At 43.4% G+C, this 23,743-nt stretch overlaps 1 protein-coding gene across 8 annotated transcripts in view; it reads right to left on the bottom strand.

The window, feature by feature from the left end:
* Nucleotides 1–23,743, bottom strand: part of cacna1bb (calcium channel, voltage-dependent, N type, alpha 1B subunit, b) — a 128,065-nt gene that overhangs the window by 43,990 nt on the left and 60,332 nt on the right. For 4 of the 8 annotated variants that reach the window (XM_078088209.1, XM_078088204.1, XM_078088203.1 and 1 more), the window contains exons 10-22: nt 18,270–18,385; nt 18,056–18,145; nt 15,495–15,584; nt 13,639–13,860; nt 13,417–13,529; nt 13,211–13,323; nt 12,515–12,646; nt 5,973–6,045; nt 5,601–5,718; nt 5,208–5,275; nt 4,919–5,025; nt 2,659–2,721; nt 1,593–1,634 (exon numbers count right to left, since the gene is read on the bottom strand). In XM_078088209.1, coding sequence (XP_077944335.1) covers nt 1,593–1,634; nt 2,659–2,721; nt 4,919–5,025; nt 5,208–5,275; nt 5,601–5,718; nt 5,973–6,045; nt 12,515–12,646; nt 13,211–13,323; nt 13,417–13,529; nt 13,639–13,860; nt 15,495–15,584; nt 18,056–18,145; nt 18,270–18,385 — 1,347 coding nt within the window. The remainder of the gene's footprint in view (nt 1–1,592; nt 1,635–2,658; nt 2,722–4,918; nt 5,026–5,207; nt 5,276–5,600; nt 5,719–5,972; nt 6,046–12,514; nt 12,647–13,210; nt 13,324–13,416; nt 13,530–13,638; nt 13,861–15,494; nt 15,585–18,055; nt 18,146–18,269; nt 18,386–23,743) is intronic. The other 4 variants (XM_078088207.1, XM_078088206.1, XM_078088208.1 and 1 more) reach the window with 2 other exon arrangements.

Below are 23,743 nucleotides of genomic sequence, written 5' to 3'. Positions count from 1 at the left end.
CACCAGCCACGGCTTCATCCATATCCACGCCGCAATCTTCTACAAATAACACTTGACAGGTTTTCTCCACCTGATCACGTCCATAATTGGGTAAAGTAAGTTATAGGTAAGCCGACACGAGGTGGTCTATGGATGCGTCAGCACAAATGTTCACCATGGTAAAGCTTTCACTTACCATGCTTGAGGGTCGTATGAAGAAAGTAGCTCACATCGTCCAACTAAAATACGATTGTGATTTCCCAACAGCTACTCTGAAGTGTTGCTGTTTGTCTACGGCTGAGGGTGGTTACACGCTGCTTTGATGACATGACCTGATCATAGTATGGTTGAGTCTGATAATTAATTATTGGCATACTTTGATACAGAAAGAATTATTTAATTGTAGCCTAGTGGGATATTTATTTTTACCAGTGAATACTGACTGGATCTATTTATAGAAATGTTTTTAATTGAATTTACCTCAACTTACTGCCCAGTGTGGTTTTCATGTCGAATGAGTTCTCCAGAGAATCTCTCTTCTGAACAACTCATTATTTTGAAAGATGAAAAAAAGCAAAGGGAGATTATAATGGCAGTGTTTTCACACACTGTGTTTTGTTGCTTCTACTGCTTTTACTTGTTCAAAAGAGCTGATGTTAAACAGGCTCCTCGTGGACTAATACAGATACAACAGTTGAAAGCCGGTCTCATGAAACTGCATCGCACAGCTGTCTGCAAACACGGCCACATGACGATCCTCCTGACACTACCTAATCAATTAAAGATGTCTAAAACGGGGTGGATTACTAAGGGTAATTATTAGAAATAGTCAGATAAAAACACAATATACCAGAACAAATGAGCATAAGCTACTAAACTAAAACTAAATGAATCCCTTGTAAGAGAAGATGTCATGGGCTGATGGAAAACATAGTAGTGCACAGACAATGTTTTTAAGCGTCTTTATTTACACCTTGTATAAAGAAAAGGCAAATGTGCTAATTTTTGTAATTTGTTAACTGCTAATGTGTAGTAAATTTTGTATCAACAGCAACTGTTGATACAACTGCCTGACACGTCGTGTGGCACATCTCGCTAAAATGGCAATAAATCTTTCACTAATTCTTTTTGACTGAGGTGATATGGAAATGGCACCGGTACGACCAGCATGCTGTGAGCGATGCTCAATCCTCACATGCATCCTCTTTAAACAGCTGAATCCTGGTTCAGAGCAATGTGGTGAGAGATCACATGAATGGGTGAAATAGGATTTATTTATTTGTCATGCAGACGCCAGAATTTCATAATATGTTTCATATGAACGTTGTATGAACCGACAATGACACATGGTTAACGTTGAGGTTGGTTCGGGGTCCAATCCTGGTTTGTGTGGTAATAATAAAGTCACAACGTACAATGACATTTTTTGTGCAGTTTCTTTGGACATGGGTGTTTCCAAAGACGTGAATAGAGTCAAAAACACCATCAAAACTTGTTTTTTGATGTGTCCATCCATCGTATATGACGGCATTGCCTTTTGTTTCTCTGTAGTATGAGGTATTTACATGAGGCTTTATGGATTAGTTAAGTTTGTTCCATCTTGTCACCTGTACCTTAAGAATCGTCGGGCGGGGGAGGAGTAGACAGAATAACTCCTAAAAGACAGACAGAAGACACACAGGACAGGTATGCACAGACAGGTGAGCAGCAGACACACAGATAAGCGCTTAGATGTTCACAGAAAAGAAAGAAAAGTGAAGGACAGTAGCGCTGAGGGGGCGTGAGTGCGATTTAGTGAGATATACTGAGAAAGCACATGTACACAAAAGGCACTGTCAAAGAAATCACACCCACTCCCAGCAATACGTGCCTGTAATCGCAGGTGAGGTGCTAAATAAGCGTCTTTCATCTGCACTCTAATCTGCAGGACAGCAGATTTTTCACTGTGCTCTCATATTGTCTTTTTAAGTGATGTCCTAAGACTTTAAATGTCAAACTGCCTGTGGTGATGCAACATCCAGGGAAATATCTATACACCAACAATCCACAGCGGACGGCATCTAGCGGGAGATGAAGAACTGCAGGCCCCGACACAGAGGAGCTGCAGCCATCAACAAAAGTACACAACGGTTGGTTAAGACCACGGAGTGTTCATGTATCACCGACTTATAGGCTCAAGATAACGCCCAGACCAGACTCACGGCTTATCTCCTCCGCGAGGCCCTTTGTGATGGCTCAGAATCCTAAAAACATTTCACCTTCCAAGCAATGAAGACATTTAGTTTCATGAAGGTCCAGAGGAAAAGTGGAGAGGAGAGAAGAGAGGATAGAAGGGGAGAGGCAAGGGGAAGCGAGGGAAAGGAAGGAACCAAGGAAGGAGGTGGGGAGAGGAGACATGGATATGATGGGAAACAAGAAAGGAGAGGAGACAACAGTCAAAAGAGAAGAGGAAAGGAAAGAGAATTGGAAAAGAGATGATATTTGAGGAGAACAAACAAGCAAAGTAGAACACAATACTGAAGGTAAGAAAAGGAGGAAACATAGAAAGGAAATGAGGATACAACAAGAAGAGACAAGAGACAAGGGGTCGAGAGAAGAAGAAAACAACCAAGGAAAGCGGAGGGGAGGAGAGGAGAGGAGACGAGGAGGAGAATATTGTAGCAGAGAGTGATAACTCACTGTGACTGAATGCTGTTGATGGACGACCTGCGAGAGAGTGCATCTCGATTTTGCTTTACAAAACTGTACATGCAGAACAAAAACAAAAGAAAATTGAGACACAAATGAAGGGGACAGGTGGACTGTCAGTCTGTCCACCTGTCCCCTCCCGTCTAACAATACAGGACTAAACTGTGCAACATGTCAACAACAGCAACAAAAGCGTGTTTTTCGGCAGAGACGTTTCTATAATGACAAAAAACTGAAACTGAAAAGTGTTCAGGAGTTTCATTCCAAAACAAAAAGCATTCGTTACTGATTGAATTGATCTTTTATTGTTAAACTGTAAGAGTTTAAATCATGATTTGATTTTTGAATACCTTTTATAGGTATTAATTTCTATTAAATGATGTTGAGAGGGGCGTCGTCATTTTGTAATGAAACCCTGTGTTTTTTTATCTGAACAGCACACATAATACACATAAAACAGTTTGTTCACTATAAAGTGCAGTTGTCACCGTTCAATGTAAAAATCAAAGTATGCACAGATTACACATTAACAATAACGACGGTGAAAAAGGGAAAGACAGTAGTTAACTGAGCAGGAATGTGTTGCATAAGCTTCCTACAAACTACTTCCCAAGTTGTCAGTGATTACTAACTGGTTCCAAAATATGGATTTACTTAATCAGGTTGTACCATTAAAACTCGTATAGAATTCAGGAATTAATAAATGTCTTGCTGGGAAACCTCCGTCCAACAGCCAAGAGAAAACTGGGATGAATTCTCTGCATGCTGAAGTATGTGTGTTTCAGAGTAAGTGGACTTCAGTTTAGAAAGACTGTGTGGAAAGTGTCAACACTTCAGCTTCTGCTCGGCAAATGCACCTGTACAGCTTGTTGCACACATATAATGTCCCTTTATCTAAAGGCTGCCATGAAAGGTTTACTTTCTATCTAATTACTCTTCTATCTATTTTTACTCCCGCAACAAAGTAAAGAAAGGGGTTTGTGTTCAACTTGACCGTTTGAGAGTAACTGGCGATTGCAAAGTCCGAGCGAGTTTGTTTCAGCCGTCCATCTTCCTCTCCGGCCAGCGTTTACTCACTAAAAGCCTGGTGTGTCCCATGCAGACACATTGGTATGTCACTATCACAGGGACACTGAGGAAGGGTTCAAAAGGTTTGCTGACTGATTATTTAGCATATTTATATCATCTGTATAAAGTTCTAATTCAGGCGTTACTTATGTTAATTACTTAAAATCCTCTGTAACCAAATTACCATGAAACAACATTTATTATGTTCAAGTACCGGTATGTCATTCTTCATTGGGTCACACATTAGCAAGCTAACGCTAACACTACTCAGAGCGTGCATTATCTGTTTCCTCCCCACATTAATGGCACAGATGGTTGTTAAAGAAAGGCATATTTAAACCTCTAGCGTTACAAATTGAGGCTGTGAATCACTGTTGAAAACGCTCCGTTTTACCACCAGTTTGCCTTTCGACGGACTCATCATTTTAGTGTTCATCTAGGCTCTAAAAATAGCGTGAATTTGGAGGCGCAGTTGACACAAGTGCCCACACCTGTCAATCACAGGCCTGTGGTGGAGAGAGGGCGGGTCAAACGTTTGTGCATGACAGGAGCTCCTGTATTTGGCTATATGGAGACAACCCTGTCATTTTCATATTAGAGAAAATGGAAACTTCTAACAGTAAAGACGAAGGTTTAGTTTCTATGACTCATTTCTCTTACTTCTGGTCATTTAACATTTGGCTACTTAAAGTTTGATAATAGAGACGGCAAAAACATTAAAGAAGATTGTGAGGAGAAACTATCCCGTCCTCATACCCTCTAACACGGACACTTATTGACCTTTCTCTTGGTTTGTGTACTCATTTAAAAGGCCAGCCATGATGTGTTTTCCTCGCCCTAACTGAATGTCTTTGTACATTCACGCTGGAATCCACAGCGCGTTAAAAACACCAAGTGATCTGACAAAGTGTCAATACGTGTTGTAAAAAAAGACGAGTTGGGGAAACCAATGAAACTGAGAAATTACTTTTGCATATGGTTGAACCTCCTCCATTACTTCCACTATCAAAGAAGCAATAGAATAGGTTTTAAGAAAATAGCAGCTTGCCTTGTGGGAATAAATGAGGCATACATAAAGAGACATTTCAGATTGAGAGGAACAAACACACCGAGGGACAACACACTGAGAGACAAATGGACGTCTAGGTCCAGTGTCGGAGCAGAGAGATGTTTGGAAACTTACGCCGTGATTGAGATGTTGGCAGCAGATATCGGACTGACTTCTTTCACCTCCAAAGCTTTCTGCAGGGCAAGCTTCTTATTGGCGGCCTCCTCCTGCTCCTCTTCATCCTTTAACCAAGGAAAGCAAAGACATCAACACGGGCTTCCAGGAAAATAGATCACATGGCGACGCCCTGTGCAGATGCAGGGGTTTGTTTGACATGTTATTCTGAGAAGTAGAAAGCAGAACTACAGCATTCTTTTGGTTCTTTTGTGTATTAAAATACAACATTCAGACGGTCTGACCCTACCTTAGTCAGCTCCTGTGCATTAGCGAGGTTATCGACAGCGATAGCCAAGAAGACATTCAGGAGGGTGTCTGAATAACAACCGGACTCAGGAGAAAGTACACATGTACAGTTTCTTAACTTGGAAAATATCATTTTATCTGATCACATGACTAATTCTACCTGGGTTTTAAGATCTGGAGGTAATAATAAGAGTTCCAAAATGAAGTAAAAAACTTTTCTGATTTCCTTGTGTGGTGTTGATGGACATCATCTCCCTTCTAAGGGAGGATCTGATCACACCTGCAAACAAAACGAATGCTGTTTTTTTGACCTGAAACCATTTCCACGTTTCGCCCCGGCTCCTTCTGGGTCGGACCCACTGCCGTTTTAATTAGGAGCGGTCAAAGAGGATACAGTTCCCAAAGAGCGTGAGGACGATGAAGTAGACGGAGGAGAACATGCCCCGACGAACGCCACCTTGAGACTCGATCCCATGGTACATCACGGCGTTCCAGTCCTCGCCAGTAAGAATCTGAGGAAGACGAGAGAGACGGTGCAAATCTGCGTTGAATTAAAGGACTTTACTGAGTGAAGGGTTATGAGCGCAGACTAATTGAAGGATTATCAGTGAGCTCATTAAGGGACAGAAGGTACGCAGACCAGTACTTCCCTCTAATTAAGAACAATCTTTCTTTTTCCATAAAGTCAATATTTCAGAGAATATGAATTGCTCCTTGTTCTGTGTTAGTGTGTGGCTGTGCAGGGGTGTGTGTGGGATGGTTTTACCTGGAACACAGTGAGGATCGCTGCTGGGAAGGTATCAAAGTTTGTTGTTGGTGTCTCATCTTCAAAGTTAAACCTAAAAGAATCAGATTTAGAACAAATGATGAAACTGTAGTCTCAGTCAGATCTTAATGGCATCTACCAGAAGTTCAGGAGAATCTACATTTTATTTATTTTTAAATAAAAATGTCAAGAAACCACTGTGAGTGGAAGATGCATCGTTTCTTATTTCTTCTTCATCCCCTTGTCTGTGAGACCTTTATTGTCGATCCAAAAGGACCAGGAGGTTTATATAATCTGGCTAAACTGTTGTGTTGTTCAACCTGTTGGTCCATTCAACTGCTGATAAAGAAAATACATAAGTAGTAACAAATCAATTATTCTTTAACCACCATAAAAAAACAAATACCAACATTTTCTCTGACAGCAAGTCTTAATCATAAAAGCAAAGGTATCAAATAAATGAGAAGAGAACTAGACAACATGGCCTCAACTTAAAAAAAACAGCCCTCTCAAAAGACAATAAAACAGGTGTTTTTGTGAAGATTGTTTCACAGCTTCAGAGAGAGACTAGTGTACTCAAAGATGAAGGGAGGTGTCTCGTACTGATAATGGATGAGACAGAAGGGGAGGTGGAGAGACATGCAAGCAGCTGGAAACACCAGTCACCAGGGAGCCAGCGCTCCAACTTTCAAGCTCACTGCCTCTGGAACCATGTGACGCCGGTCCCGTGCAAAAAGGAGGAACTGCGAAGAGCGAGTCACCAGATCCACGGGGCATGTGGATCATCTAATATCAAACAAATATAGCCATGCCCCAATTTACTAAGTTACTCTTCTTTTAGGTTCCTCACCTGAAGGAGATTTCTGCTCCCTATATTCATGAAGAATGTTGGGATCTGGGTATTTGAGTTGCTCTGTGTGAGCTGTGACTGATCGCGACGGAAGTTGTGCATGAAGGGGTGCTAGCGAGTTCATCTGGGTCACGCTAGGGGTCAGACAGGGTATGTCTAAGGACTGGGAGTCTTGGTTGTAGAGGTGGGTCAGTGTTTCTTATCTCTGACTGATGTTTAATCAAAGTATCCATAGGGGTCCTCTTAGCCATGATGCTATTGTGGGGAGAACAAGTATTTGATACGCCACCGATTTTTGCAGATTTTCCCACTTAAAGCACGCAGGGGTCTGTAATTGGTATAATAGGTACTCACCAGTTTATTGCATGACATAAGTATTTGATACATCAGAAAAGGCGAACTTAATATTTGGTACAGAAACCTTTGTTTTCAATTACAGACATTATACATTTCCTGTAGTTCTTGACCAGGTTTGCACACACTGCAGCAGTGGCCCCCTCCCCCCTCCTCCATACAGACCTTCTCCAGATCCTTCAGGTTTCGGCGCTGTCACTGGGCAACACTGACTTTCAGCTCCCTCCAAAGATTTTCTATTGGGTTCAGGTCTGGGACGGGCGAGGCCTCTCCAGGACCTTGAGATGCTTCTTACGGAGCCACTCCTTAGTAGCCCTGGCTGTGTGTTTCTGGTCGTCGTCACGCTGGCAGACTCAGCCACGACCCATCTTCAATGCTCTTACTGAGGGAAGGAGGTTGTTGGCCCAGATCTCGCGATACACGGCCCCATCCATCCTCCCCTCAATACGGTGCAGTCGGCCTGTGCCCTCTGCAGAAAAGCATCCCCAAAGAACAATGTTTCCACCTCCATGCTCCACGGTTGGGATGGTGTTCTTGGGGTTCAACTCATCTGTCTTCGTCCAAACAGGGCGAGTGGAGTTTAGACCAAAAACTTTCCGTCTCATGAGACCACATGACCTTCTCCCATACCTCCTCTGGATCATCCAGAAGGTCCAGGAGGGCTTCCTAAAGACAAACTAACAAGTCTGAGAGAGAAGGAATTCTTACTGGTTGGTAGGTGATCAAATACTTATGTCATGCAATAAACTGCTGAATATATATTTTTTAAATCACACAATGTGATTTTCTTTTTTTTTAGATTCCGTCACTCACAGTGGAAGAGTACCTATGATGAAAATTACAGACTCCACATGCTTTGTAGGTGGGAAAACCTGCAAAATCAGCAGCATCAAATACTTGGTCTCCCCACTGTGTATGGCCATTGCTCCTAATTAGTACATTAAAGTAACTGTGCTGGTGGAGGTATTTTATGGAATAGCCCCAATTCTACTTCCCTCCGGTTACCACTTAGTAATCGCTTGGTTTAAGTTCAGATAGGACCAAGTACATGGCATTTCTACACCCAGTTCGCATCATCTTGCTGGCTTTTGGGAAGGGCCGTTTGTGTTTTCTAAAAAACAGAATGTTTTGTTCAGTCAAGGTCTCTGTCTGTTCCTGCCTGTGGAGACATTTCGTTCCGTCGCTTAAATGCCCGCAGATATCAGTGCTGGGACATCTTGCATGCTCTAAACCAAAGTTACTAAAGAACTGATTATTTAATGAACTGAACACCGTTTTGTGAGCCTTTGTACTTCTGCTATTTCACAATAGAGGAAACTGACTGGGGCAAATTCCAAACAGGCCTAAAAGTAAAGAAAACAACAGTACATGAAACTTTGCTGGCACAAAAGCTCACAGTCATTTTTTTTAACATTTTAAGGCAAATTACAGCCGATACAATATTAGTGCTGCTCAGCACCTGTTGTTTTCCTTTGTGATGACACCAGAATGCAAAAGAAGTGAATGGCCAACCACATTGATGTGTCCTTTTGGTGTAGGGCTGGATTTAAGGCCTCTTGGTTCCAGTTGAGGAACACTCAATAATTCCACTTACAACGGCGTTTTAGACAACCCTGTGTTCCCTTTGTGGTAAGAGCTTGAGTTCTTTGTTGTCTCAACATGACAATGCTCCCGTGCACAAAGATGTCTCCATTAATAAACGGCTTTCCCAGTTTGACTCGTAGTCCACATACTTTAGGCCATGTGATGAACTAGTGGAAGTTTAATAATCTCCACCAACACCGCGGATCAGTCTGGCTCCAATGTGTACTGTCCATGCATGAGGGGGGTGAGGCGGCGCGGGGAGCGGGGGAGGAGAACTGGGATGGGCTTTTAATTCAATAAGGCATTTTCTCCATTTTGTGTGATCATATTCCCTCTCCCCATGCTTCCCCCTGCTACATTTGTCCCTCTCCGCCGTGTTGCTGCATCGTCCATCACCCTACCATGCTCATCACTTTCTCCACATCACATGAGCCTCTAACTCTCCCCTCCCTTCCTGCTCTCTACCATTTCCCCCCACTCGCCCTCCATCCTCCCCTCCTTCCTTGGGAATTAGCGGGCCCGGTGCGGAGGGGGGAGGGAGGGGGAGGGGGTGGTGGTTTGCTTCTGCGCCTGTGTGCACAGACCTCGGTTTGCTCTGATAATAGGGATTGGGAGCGTGCTGCTCGGCTTCCGCACATCCACCGGGGACTTCGTTAAATCAATACTGAGAACAAGAATCGGGGTGAGGCCAAACCCTCCTCCAGCGCGTGCCGTCGCCCTTTCCATGTTTGATCCTTCAAACAATAGCAGCGGGTGTACAGTGTGTAGGTTTTTAAACGCTCACTGAGAACACACGGGCATGTGCAAGTGGTTTCGCAATAAGGCTGTAGGATATTGATATAAAAAGAACTGGCACACTAGTGAGCATTGCAATTGATATACTATTTATATGTCAAAGGAAACAATTACAATGTTTAATTGTGATTAATCGCCTGATTGTTATTCATTGTTATTCAATAATTAATTCAAAAGTAGTATATTGAACACTATTCTTTAAACAAATATGGTGCCTTTTAGCAGTGTTTTTTTTACAATGTAGCATTTCTTGTAAATGTCAACTCTAATTCAAAACCAAAGCTATTTGCCTCAACCAGGGCATTAACATTGTACCTAGTTTGTTTTAGGAAAACTAGGTACCCTCGATCAAAATATTAATACAGGGAAGTTGACAAGTAAAAATCAGTTTTCTTTGAATTTCTGAACAGATACCAGCATGATGTGTGATGATTAGGGAGCATCTTAAATAGTCCATCAATCAATAATCTATGTTCAGTATGAAGTGTCCCTGTTAGCGTGAGGTGAAGTGTTCCAGCAGGTACACAGCTGGGATTTACTGTGCAGGGACTTTTTAGTCACTTTCAGTGATGCAGGTTATTAGTTCTATCAACTTGATTTACAGTGAAATTATCCACGTTAACTTTCCCCTTTTTTCTTCCAGTTCTTTTCAGTTTCAATGAATGTGAGTGGAGCAGCAAGCTTAGATAACCATAGAGCCTCCTACATTAACGTGTTGAACAAAGCTCCTTAAACCATACAATCAGTTTTAGCAGTAAAATTATTAGAGATTGTCTACATAACCGGTTAAATTATAACTCTCTATATAGATACTTTCTTAGAAACGTGGGGCATTTAATAAACTCGCTGGGGACAAACGCTGCCTTAGAAGACAAGTCATACGTTTGTTTGTGGGGATTGAGGCTCGTTATTACTTGACTTTGGTTTCTACAAGAGGTTCTGATTATCAGTATTATTATTATTATTACAGAATATCCTCAGTACCATCATCATCCAGTTTGACCAATTGTAATAGAATACATTCAATTGAGTCAGAAAAATCATCGTAATTTGTTGAATGAGCTTTATCATTGTAGGTCATAATTTCCTGGATGAACTCATTTTATTTTCACTTTTCACACAAGTCTTTAACATGTCATGTGGTTGGTGAACTGGTTGTCATTCAGCGGGAAACTGTTCATTTTTTATATTAGGACTGAGCTATGAATATAAAATGCCATCTCTACTGTTTCTGACAGTCACAGTTAATCTACAAAAACAGTCTGCACCTTTAGAGCTGAAGGCTTCAAAGCAGCAACCAAAAGAAGAAAAGAAAAATAATTATTATATTACAGTAAATCCTGAACACAGACGATGTCCTGTGAGTCTCAGCGGGGAGATGGTCGTCAGCCTCAAGCTGTTTATCTTTTCAATTCTCACAATTTTACCAGGAGATTACACTGGGTGTTTGGAGGGCAGGAACATAATCTCTGTGCCAAAAATAAAGTCAGAATATTAGAAAGCTTCTCTCCTCATCCTTAATAAGTCATTTCGTCTTCCATTTAGAGTTGAAAGCCTATTTATCTGCCTGTGTTTCATGTAGTTTTGACTCTACATCACAAGCAAGCAGACAAATAGAAGATTGCCATTTTATTACATACCAAAGATTATTTGCTCAAGAAAATAAATAGTTTGACACCCTGTGCACATTTTTAGACTTCAGGGTGAAAACGTAGAGCATGTTCTCGGCCTGATGTGTTCGGCTCGCTGGAAGCACCGTGTGGATGTCAGACTCATCTCACACCCGTCCATCACCAGAGAATAATGCCATGCAAATGACGGATGTGAGGCTCAACGCCGTGGTTACAGCCTGCTTCTTCACAGACAGGCGGTATTGTGATGCCATGTTCGTGCAGTCGGAAGAGACATGACTTCATGTGAAAGGGGCATTTTATCTGGGAGTGCACACTATCTGTCACGGCTGTGACAACATGCGACAACACACTTTGGTGACTCCACGCTTAAACCACCTGAGTGCAACGATCAGTAAAAGCCTGTTCTGGTCTATGAGTGGCTCACTGATTCATTTGCTTCATGTAGAAACACATCGCCTCAAAATCTCTTGTATACAAAACATGAAGGTAAAACCTATGTTGTTTTGATCATTGCTTCACCAAAAGACATTTTAACAAAATCGAGAAAAAAAAAGGAGCTTGGGTGAGCAGCTTCCACCAAAACACCGTGGCAAAACTAGACAACATGTGTATTTAGATTGCCACGAGTAAATATCTAAGCCAACCAGTGACAGACAAATCACCCTTTGAAATAAGAATCCTGTAATGTCATGTTGATCTCAGATGTAATTTGCCAGAATAACTACATTGTGTAGTATGTAAGCCAGCCAGCTTTCATAGTTGAGAATACAAATCAGCCCACAGCATCGTCTATTTGTGCTTTTAAAACAAACTCTTGTGATTCCACCATTTTTGGTATAAAACTGAGGATTTAGTTCCTTGTGAATTTAAAACCGCGCTGCACAGGCTCAGGTTTCACAGGGCTTAGGTGCACCAACAGGCTAAAAATTAAAAAAAGAACTGCACGGATGTATAAAGACTAGAGGGACAAAGCGTGTGTGTCAGCTGAGACGGACAGGATGCGAGGCCTGATTAACTGCGGCCAGCCCATGAGGTGCTCCTGCCATTACAAGACATGGAGCTGCTGCTGAGAGTGATATCAAAGGGCCACAGTTGGTGCTTGCTGCTCTGCCAGCTACCTGCTGTGTCCTCCCGTCTGTCAACACCGCCTCGCCGGCCCGGGGATCACACACACCGGGAGGAGGGTCGGGTGAAGAGATGGATGGAGGAGAAGAGGACAGGATGTGTGTGTGTGTGTGTGTGTGTGTGTGTGTGTGTGTGTCTGCGTTTAATAGGCAGATAAAATGAGTATGAAAGAGCGGTCAAAAGTAAGAGAAATTACTCACTGTCCTCCAAAGAGCTGCATGCCCAGCAGGGCAAAGACCACGATGAAGAGGAAGAGAAGGAAGAGCAAGCTGATAATGGACTTCATGGAATTCAGGAGGGACACCACAAGGTTCCTTAACGAGTTCCAATATCTGACGAAAAGCAGAAAACGCAGAGAGAGAGAGAGAGAGAGAGAGAGAGAGAGAGAGAGAGAGAGAGAGAGACACACACACATTTTGGTTTTTGTTGTGAAGGAACACACAGATTCGGGTAAAAAAAATTTAATTTAAACCAAAATAGAAGAACGAGAGGACAAATGACAATATGGACTGTAGGTGGCAAAGAACAAATCAATGTGTTAGGGTCAATAACTGCCAGTTACAGTGAATCACAGGACGGATGTAATGAAATAAAAAGAAACAACAAACTAAGAGGATTGTCAGTTCAGAGGGAACAGACTTTAGACTCAAGCCCTGAGAAGTTCAACGTTAAAATCTTGCATCTTTAAAACGTAGGAATTGAAGAAAAGCATTCATACAAAGCGCTTAATTCATTGAAGATACGTTTTGGTGTTCTAGAAGTTGTGGTGAATTCACGAGTGGACCAGAGATTCAGTTTGGTTTCACGTGCTGTTTGCTCCTGAAATTCACACCACCCATTGATCCACATCTTACGTTCAACTAGTGTCCGGAGTTGCACGTGTCTGTTGAACTCACTTGGTGACCTTGAATATCCGGAGCAGTCGCAGAGCTCTCAGTACGCTGATTCCAAATGATGCCCCTGGTTTAATCATGTCCCAGATCACCTCACAAATGCTTCCCACAATCACCTGGAGAACAGAGCAGAGGGTAAATGATCACCCGTTGCATTTGGCTCACTTTCACTTAGCATCTGAAATGCACATAGCCCACAGTAAACTTACGCCAAAATCAAAGCAGTTAAAAGACGAGTGGAAATAATTCCTCGCTCCAAGGCCGTACATCTTCAGCGACATCTCAGTCAGAAACAAACCCAGGAACACAATCTCGGCCGTGTCTGTTTTAAAGATGGACAAGGTGGCAATGGAAAGATAATTACTTTTATTAGGCAATCAACATCATAAAATGTGATGGGGTACAAGTGCGTATCCGCATGCGTAACCTACAGAGGGCTGTTGTGAGCCAATCGGGCTGGTCGTAGTGGACTATGGCCACACAAAGAGTGTTGAGGCCCACCAGGCACAGAACGATCCAGTAGAAGCTCTGAGCTTTCACCATGCGGCGGATGAAGAAACGCGTCCTTTTCTCCTTACGCCGGAAGTAAGAGGAGCTATCCATCTTCCCGCCGCTCTTCATGCTAGCCCGACCAAACGGCGAGCCAGGGGGAGCTGAAAGGCATGATGAAACGTGCACACAGTTTTCTCATTTGTATATACTTGAACTCAACACCAGGTTTAAAAGCAGCCCTTTTTCTAGAGTCACAGCGGACATCAAAGTCATGACGGTGTACTGGTCTGATTCCCTTCTCTTGTCTGAACCATAAATGTGGAGGAGGCGGTTGTAGCTTAGCTTAAACACTTTTACATTACATTACATGTCATTCAGCTGACGCTTTTATCCTAAGCGACTTACAATAAGAGCATTCAACCATAGGGATACAAAATCAGAAGAGCAAGAAACAAGAAAGTGCAATTTCATCAAATAAGCCAATTTAAAATTTGATATAAATAACTGCTATTATAAGTACAATTTAAGTGCTACAATTTGTTAGTCTTTTGAAGTAGGGTTAAACAAATAGCCTGGCTAAGAGGAACAACAAGTTTTTGCTGGCACATTCTGGCGCAGTGACTTCCAGCATTCCCTCCAGCCAAGAAAAAGCTCCACAAAGCCCTATAAAAACAGTTTAAACTGGTTTAGCTTTAGGCCAAAACAAACTGATAAAAGGGACAGAAAGAAAAAGCCTTAAATCTAATTTTTCTTTCAGCTACTCATTATCACATATTCACCTAATAGCTTTGTGCCCCAGGACTGCAAGCATCATGTGTGAAATAAGTGAAATGGGAGATGCAATTTGACTGTGCAGAGCATTTATTCCCATAACAATTCATTTTACGGTAAACAAACAGAGAAGACATCGGAAAAAAAAGTTTAAAAGGCAAAACAAAGATTTCAATTACCGCGCTTGTGCTCATTTCCAACCCACAGAAAAGCAATTACTTGTTGTCTGTGTGGGACCATGAAATTCATTCCTATTGAAAATATCTTGATCACAGAAATAGAATGGAAGTAGAACAGACATTCCAATGTAGCAATTTACCGTCCCTATAAACCAAACTGACTTTCACAAGCAGTGGAGTAATAACACCAGAGGAAATATGTAACATTCAACAACTTAATGCATAATCCCTCGACTCTTGTCACTACGACGTAAGAAAACATACTGCTATCCCAAGTTAGGAATTATGCACGCCGGAATTAGCGAGCTAGTTAGTGAACTAGCTGGCATCAGGCCAATTAGAGCTGCGTGTGTTCTCTTCCCAGCAAAACTTTAAGGACCAACATACATATGTTGTAACCATAACTAACAACGTTTCCCATTTTCGTTCATATCTGTGAAATTACAACAGAAAAATTGTCTGTTCAAATCCTGTTATATTTCTATGGTCTCATTCTAATCAACTGCAGGTGCTCTAGCCATTTTTTAAACAGTCTAATTAGAAAAGTTAATTATACTTCTTCTCCCTCGGGGGGATATGCTTCCACAGCAGTCAGTGGGCTCAGATTTAGGTCTCCAGATCAAGTTAAAGCAGAATCTGCGTCAGTCATTTTTAAGTTGGTGCGAGATATCTCAAATTATTTTCCACTACAGAGTTGTCCTGAAATGCTAATCTGATAAATGGAGACCAGACAGTCAGAGGACAGGCCGTTATGGTAGTTGTTATTGTAAAGGTCGACTCTGTGAACAGACAGCATGTGAAGGTCAGAAGTGGAGTGCTCGTGGCTCCGGATGAAAAAGACTTACGAACGGAGGAGATGTCTGCAAAAGGATCCTCTCCCTCCTCAGCGCCGATCAGGTCGTTTTTACCTTTCTTCACTTTGCCTCGTTTCAGGACTGTTAAGAGAAGAGGGAAGGGAGGGAGAGGGAGCTAATTTGAATGCCTGAATAGCAGGTCTAGATCATGTTTTTCATTTGGAGATTTCACACCTTCCCGCTTGAGGCCTGGCTTGGAATGAAAAACTGCCAGCGAAACATGAACATCACATGACCAGCTCTGTGTCGCCGTAGTGGTGAGCTCATTCTCCGGATCTACAACCGTTCCAAAGCTCCAGAGTGCAATTTGAAATTCAGCGCTTGTTGTTTTGTTTATTAATTTAGTCACTCTACCGAGCAACAGAATCTCAGGGTTGCAGCAAAGGTCTATTTGCAGCAAAGGTCTATTTAAAATCAGAGGATATAACTTAAAGGACTCAACTAGATGGCGGAAATGACTGAGTGACGCGGAGATGGAAAAACGTCAGGTGGCAGGTTCTTATTTCAGGACGGCATAAACCGATCTCCCCTGCGATTGGCTGGCGACCAATCCAGGATGTACCCTGTCTATCGCCCGAAGTTGGCTGGGATGGACTCCAGCGCCCCCCGCGACCCTGTGTGCAGGATAAGCGGTTTGACGATGGATGGATGGATGGATAAACCGATCTCAGAACGGCATGTACAGTAGCGGCATAGACCCGCCTCCTCATCCATAAATGCAAATCCCATAAATGTTTTTTTCTAACTTTGAAAGCCGCACAGCATCTCATATAAAATGATGCACCTTTTTTATCTTGGTAATTTCCTTCTTTGGCTTACTGCAAGGACTCAAGCTAAAAGAATTCTATATGTGCTCACATGGCCTGAAGCTGATCATTTGGCCGATGTTTTGATAACATACCGCAGCCAGTGAGACTAATCAATGGTAATAAAGTATGTGTAAGTACCCTGACTCATTTCATTAAACCGTCACAGGAAAATGGGTTTTCTTTCTTTTTTTTTAGCATGCTCAACACATATGTTCCTCACTACTGTTAAGAGCATTGCCATACCACTCAACACGTTCCATGCATCATATAAACGGCATGTCAGTCTCATTTTCCACCAAAAAAAATGAATTATAGTGTATTTTCCTTCTTGATCTCATGAAAATGTGTTTTTAAAACTACTACATTTTCCAACATGGCTCGAGTCTTCAGTGGCAAAACACATAGTCGTAAAAGATGCTCATTTACATGGGATTTGCATATGGATGAGGATGTGGGTCCATGTTCATTCTCGGTGCTACTGAAATTACTTCATAAAATGGAGATTTTTGCAGGTAAGCCCACTGCTTTCTTTTTAGAAATGAAGAAAAAATATATAATTCATGTTCAGTGCTTTTGAGGTTTTATTTTTCCTAAACTATATTTGAAGTATAATGAAAAACACAAACAACTTCCTTATATCCCCCCATATTTATCTATAAATTACATTTTCAGCCACAGGGATAGGTTCCTTAATTTGAAAAAGTTCTTTTAAAATCATCTCTACTAAGTCAGTCAGCAATGATTGGCACTTTGCTCCACTATTCAAACCTGCCATTCATCTGGTCAACTCCACATTTTCTGCTCTAACAACATCAAAGTGCTTTTCTTCAGCTGTGGACTCAGACTTTTTAATCCCTGATATGTTACTAAATGAGAAATATGGCAGCTGAGTGCTGTCACGTTAGTGGAATTCTCAGCGGGGACGTGTTTCCAATGTGTGTTTGTTTACTAGCAAATGGATATATGCATTCCATATATGTACGTGTGTGTGTGTGTGTGTGTGTGTGTGTGTGTGTGTGTGTGTGTGTGTTGGTGAGCTTGGTAAGGTGATTTCTTTTCAACAAATCCAATCAGACTAAGCTCTAAATCCCACTAATTAACCTCTGGCCTCACACCAGGCCTAATGGACTGACATCATGGGCGAGAGAGAAAGAGAAAAAACTTAGTAAAAGCTTTTTCCCTTTGAAATGAAGGAAAAAGAGTAGAGTGGAACTGAAAACCTAATAATAATCATCATAAATGCTTATTACAATGTTTGATGGTTGGCTGGCATTCTTTCTACCATCACATATTGCAGTTGTGCCATTGGAATTAATATAAATCTGAGGAACTGCGTTAAAATTGTTATGATGTGTTCCTTTGTAATGTTACCTATTAAAAGTATACAACCAACGCATGCACTAAACACTATTAGCCATGTCAGCACTGTTGCCGTTGTGCGCACTGTTAGCTGCTAACCTCCGGCTAAGCCATCTCTATGTTGGGAGACGTAGTTCAAAATGTCCATATATAGAAATTGGGCCTTTGAACAACACCCACAATTCTGGACAAATCCCATATGGTATATTTGAGATTCAAATGAGCCTTCGCTTCACAGGTAAAAAAAGACACAGATCACATTCACAGCCATTCATGTACAACACATTAATGCTGTACATGAGCTATCACTAAATGGAAATGAGACAGTGTACCTCATGCTGTTATGGACCATAATGAAGCAGAAGAGAGATACTTTATTTTTACCTGGAAGGTTCTGTTTCCTCTTGTACCACGCACCGTCCAGCGGGGACTTCTCCTCTGCAATCTCATCCTCCTCCTCCAGCAACACCTCCTCTGCAGTGAGAAAAAGAGAGACAGAAAGAGAGGAGAGAGGGACTTTCTATCAATTTGTCATGATTTTCTAACACAACAAACACATGCATGCCAGCTCTCCCACTGTTTCAGAGATGAGTCTGACCTGCTTTGCAGATCCACTCCAAGTACCCGGTGAGCTCTCGCTCGATCTGTTGCTGCCTCCGGAGCTTCAGGAACTCCTGCCTCTTCTCCACACGCTCTCTTTCTTTGGCAAATTCTCTGTTGAGGCATATACAGAGATACGTTCAACAAACAAAAAGGTCGCATTTCATCACATTTACAAAAGGTACATGTTGTGTCGCGGACTCGACAAACACGACAAAAGGATCGGACAGGAGACTCGGTAGAAAAGTAATGCGTGTGTGTTTAATGGACGTTGCGTGACACAAACAAATACCCCGCATCCAGTGCCGGTTCGCTCTTTTATATGGATGCCCCGTACGGACAAACTTACGATCAATACACAACATCCCTCCCCCTTTACTTTTAACTTCCCCAACCATGCAGACGTAAACAATCTCTTCTTAGTATCATCACAGCCCCTCTGCTTTAACAATCATACCCAATTACCTTTAACAGATACCCAAAAATAACCTTCCCCTGAACTAGGGAAAGAGGGTAGACTACCTCCATTCCCAGACTTGACCCTGGGGGGTATTCTGCCCCAATGTTGGAGGTTAGTCTCGTCGCTACATGTTCAATCTGTCCGGGGGTCGTCGTTCTCTTGTGGGGTACCGACGAAGTACGGGTAAGTCTACAATTCCACTGTCACTGGGTCTGAGTGGTGATGGTGTAAGTCCCTGCGGCGGTGCGTCAGCACCTTGAGTCGGCACACCCCCTGGTTCAGGTGAGGAGGGAACACTTTCCCTGTCTTTGTGTTGCGGCAGTGGATGCTCAGATGATGGCTGAAACCCCTGGAAGGCTTCCAGTAGCTGTTCTGGGTTTGTCATTTGACCTGAGTCATCACTGAGGTTGGTGCCTGACAACAGTTGATCTACATGTCTCCTCCAGATGATGTTCTCTGGTGTTTGGACTGTGTAGGACACTGGACCTGTTTGAGCGACCACAGTTGCTTGTACCCACTTTGGACCGTTACGGTAGTTCCGAACAAGAACTCTCTCTCCAGCCCTGAAGCTTCGGTCCTTTGCTTTGTTCCGCCTCTCCACCTGCGCTCTTTGTTGTGTCTGTACGGCCTGCTTAACCTTTGGAGGTCTCAGAAGGTCGAGTCGTGTGCGAAGCTGTCTTTTCATCATGGCTGACGCGGGGGCCACCTTGGTTGTAGCATGCGGGGTGTTTCGGTATGTCAACAGAAAGGTGTTTAGGCGCCTGTTAAGCGATCCGTTTCCCTGCGATGATTTTAGAGCCTGCTTCATCGTCTGCACAAATCTTTCCGCTAGGCCGTTTGTGGCAGGGTGGTACGGCGCTGACTTGATGTGTTGGATTCCGTTTGCTTCCATGAATGACTGGAACTCTTCAGACACCAGTTGCGGCCCGTTATCACTAACGAGTTGAGTGGGCAATCCAAAACGACTGAAGATTGACCGTAGCTCTTCGATGGTTCTCTCTGATGAAGTGCTCTTCATTATGGCGACCTCTGGCCATTTGCTGTGTGCGTCCACGACAACTAAGAACATCCGATCCTCCAATGGACCTGCAAAGTCTATGTGGACTCTCTGCCATGGTTCCTCTGGGAAGTCCCACGGGTGTAGTGGCGCTAGCTGTGGCATGTTTCTCATCCTTTGACATGCGGTACAGGATTTTGCTTTGTCTTCAATAGCTGCGTCTAAGCCTGGCCACCAAAAATAGCTGCGCGCTATCTCCTTCATTCGCACCATGCCACAGTGCCCTGAATGGAGTTCCTCAAGCACCTGCTTTCTAAGTGGCGGCGGAATGATGACTCTATACCCCCATAACAAACATCCAGCCTGGACCGTGAGCTCGTACCTCCTCCCCAGGTAAGGCTTTAGACTGACCGACATCTCTCCGCTTCTCCCACAAGTGACAATGTCCATGACCTCAGCCATCACCGGGTCCGTGCGGGTGAACTTCTTCACGTGGGCTGAGGTAACTGGGGCGTTGCTCACTTCCTTAAAGTAAAAGATTTTGGCCTGGGAGTGCTCCCTGTGTGTGACAGGTAAAGGAAGCCTTGAGAGGCCGTCTGCATTACAGTGCTGATCAGCTTTTCTGTATTTGATGTCGTACTGGTGGGCGGACAACAACAAGGCCCATCGCTGCATTCGGCTGGCAGCGAGCGATGGTATTCCAGTGTGAGGACCAAAAATGGAAGTGAGTGGCCTATGGTCTGTGAGTAACATGAATCGCTGTCCGAACAGAAACTGATGGAATTTCTTTACTCCGAATATTATCGCAAGTGCTTCACGCTCGATCTGTGCATAATTGCGCTCTGCTTTGCTTAAGGTCCGTGATGCAAAAGCAATAGCCTTTTCTTCACCTGATGGCATTATGTGTGAGATCACCGCCCCCACACCATAAGGTGATGCGTCACAGGCCAACTGTAATGGCCAGGCAGGATTGAAGTGGGTGAGGGCTTCTGAATGGACCAAAGCTCTTTTAGCTTCCCTAAAAGCTTCCTCACATCTGTCCGACCACTTCCACTGTGTGGTTTTGTTCAAAAGCTCATGCAGTGGTTTTAGCAGGTTCGATAAATTCGGTACAAACTTTGCATAGTATGTCAGTAATCCCAAGAATGATCGCAGCTGACTCACATTTTGTGGCGATGGAGCTTCCTCGACAGCTTTCACCTTGGATGGCGCCTTGTGCAGCCCAGCACCGTCGATAATGTGGCCCAAGTACTCAACTGAAGACTGGAAAAACTCACATTTGTCCGTCCGGACCCGCAGTCCGTACTCCTCCAGTCTCTGTAGTGCCGCGTCCAGGTTTCTCAGGTGCTCCTGTTCGTCTTTACCGGTTATGAGTAGATCATCGAGGTAACACTGGACCCCCGTGAGCCCACTCAGTATCTGGTCCATAGCTCTCTGGAATAAGGCCGGGGCTGAGGTGATCCCAAAGGGAAGCCTCCGGTACCTGAACAGTCCCTTGTGAGTCACTATGGTCAACAGTTCTTGTGACTCCTCATCAACCTGCATTTGTAGGTAGGCCTGACGTAAGTCTATCTTACTGAATTTCTGTCCTCCAGCTAAACCAGCAAACAGATCGTCGATGAGGGGTAACGGGTAGTGTTCAGCAGTTAAGACAGGATTAACAGTGACTTTGAAATCGCCACACAGTCTGATAGATCCATCCTTCTTCATGACTGGAACAACGGGTGTAGCCCATTCACTAACGCGTACCAAGTCCAATACCCCACTCTTGACTAGTTTGTCTAGTTCCGCTTCCACCTTTGGCTTTATGGCATATGGGACAGACCTGGCTTTGAAGCATTTGGGCTTGCTGTTTGGTTTCACTGTCAATTTAACTGTTATGTCCTTCATCCTTCCCAGTTCGTCCTTGAAAACTGCCGCATGTTTTCTCAATATTCCTTGCAGGTTTATGTCCCCAACCTTTGCAACCATATTAATTTCCTGCCAGTTTAGTTTGATCTTTTCCAGCCATGTGCGTCCTAGCAAAGCTGGCTGACTGCCCTTCACAATGTAGAGTGGTAGCTTTACCTTCTGTTTGTTGAGCTTCACTGTTACAGTCACGATTCCGCTCACCGGTACAGCCTCACCGGTGTACGTTTTCAGCGTGATCTTTGCTGGCTGTGGTTTGAGGTGATGTAGTTTCTTCCGGTATACAACCTCAGACACCAAAGATACCGCTGCTCCCGTGTCCACTTGCATCCGTACTGCTTTTCCATCCAGCAGCGGTGTAACCCAGTATCCCTGTCCATCATCTGAAAGAGACAAAACATGCAAAGACTCTTCCCCTTCCGATGGGGTATCACTTTGTTCTTCCTCTGTGCGCTCCAATTTGTGCACTTTATTTTTGTACTTCTTGAAGTCACTTTTCCTCTGTTCAGTATTTTTGGATGACGGCCCCTCTTTGTTTTTACATACACGCTCAATGTGACCCTTTTTGCCACAACTTCTACAGTCCAAGTCTTTGCACCAACACTCCTCTGGGTGGTGACCTGTTCTCCCACAGCGATAGCATGGCTTTCCACCAACAGTTTTGCTTCTGACATTGGTAGATACCTTATGCACTAGGGTTAATGTACTTAGCTGCTGTGCATCTTTGTTTGCCATTTCCATTGACAGACTCACTTCTAAGGCTTTCTGCAATGTTAAGTTAGCCTCCGTCAAAAGGCGTTTCTGTATTGTCCCACTGCGCATGCCGCACACCAGCCTATCACGTATAGTGTCATTTAGAGAATGTCCAAACTCACAGTGCTCAGATAACTGTTTCAGCACAGCCACAAACTGGGAGATTGACTCCCCCTCCTCTTGATTCCTCTTGTGGAATCGGAACCTCTCAGCAATGATCAGAGGTTTGGGAGAATAATGTGCTTTCAAAGTTCCCACTATTTCCTCATAGCTTCTGTCACCGGGCTTCTCAGGCGTTACTAGGCTGCGCAGTAGATTAAACGTCTTTCCCCCCATGACAGTCAAAAACGTTGGCACCATCACCTCCGACTTGATGCTATTAGCTAACACAAAGTACTCAAAACGTTCCGTGTACGAACTCCATTGTTCCACCGATTCATCAAATGGTCCCATGTTTCCAATCGGAGCCGCCATTGCATCACTTTACTCACTTCCCTTTGTCGTTCAACACTCGGAGATTCCGCATTTTTTTTTTTTTTTTTCCCCGGCGAACTCTTCCAGTCCCGCCGACGTGCCGTTGGAAGTTAACGCCGGTTTGCTTAACTCACCGCCTCCTCTCCGCGTCTTCGTGCCGCGCAAAAAAAATTTTTTTTTAAACTCAGACTTTTCACCGAGAATAATACGCGTGAGAACATCCCATTCTCGTCGCCAGTTTGTTGTGTCGCGGACTCGACAAACACGACAAAGGGATCGGACAGGAGACTCGGTAGAAAAGTAATGCGTGTGTGTTTAATGGACGTTGCGTGACACAAACAAATACCCCGCATCCAGTGCCGGTTCGCTCTTTTATATGGATGCCCCGTACGGACAAACTTACGATCAATACACAACAGTACATCATTTTTTTCTCTTGAGACGGAAATCTGCCAGGAGACAGTCAGCAGGTGCATTTATAGCAACAGAGTGTTCAAATAACAATAAGAAACACATTTGTGAGCCACTGCATCATGGGAAGGAAGAAAAACAGGAGTTTGAGTGCTCGTCCTAAGGGTTATGTACTGTGGAGTTCAGAAAGCTGGGCAACTGTTGAGCAAAAAGGCCGTCGGCAAAGCTAGCAGATGTTCCACCAGATGCTTCACGTGAAGGTTTTATCACAGCGCGCCGTATGAAATCTTGTATCGAGATTGTGATATAAATGTTGATGTGATTTGTTCAAGAAAAAACAAATAAATGAATGAATGAATACTTAAAAGAGGAGCCAAATAATGCAAAAAAGGTTATGAAAAATCTGAAAAGTAGAGATATCCAAACAAAACTATTCAGGTAAAACTATTTCTGAACCCTTGAACATGTT

Source organism: Gasterosteus aculeatus, chromosome 14 (genome assembly GCF_964276395.1).
Source record: "Gasterosteus aculeatus chromosome 14, fGasAcu3.hap1.1, whole genome shotgun sequence".
NCBI classification, from domain to species: domain Eukaryota; kingdom Metazoa; phylum Chordata; class Actinopteri; order Perciformes; family Gasterosteidae; genus Gasterosteus; species Gasterosteus aculeatus.
Note: the sequence above shows the minus strand (reverse complement) of the source record. Positions and strands in the feature narration are given on the sequence as shown.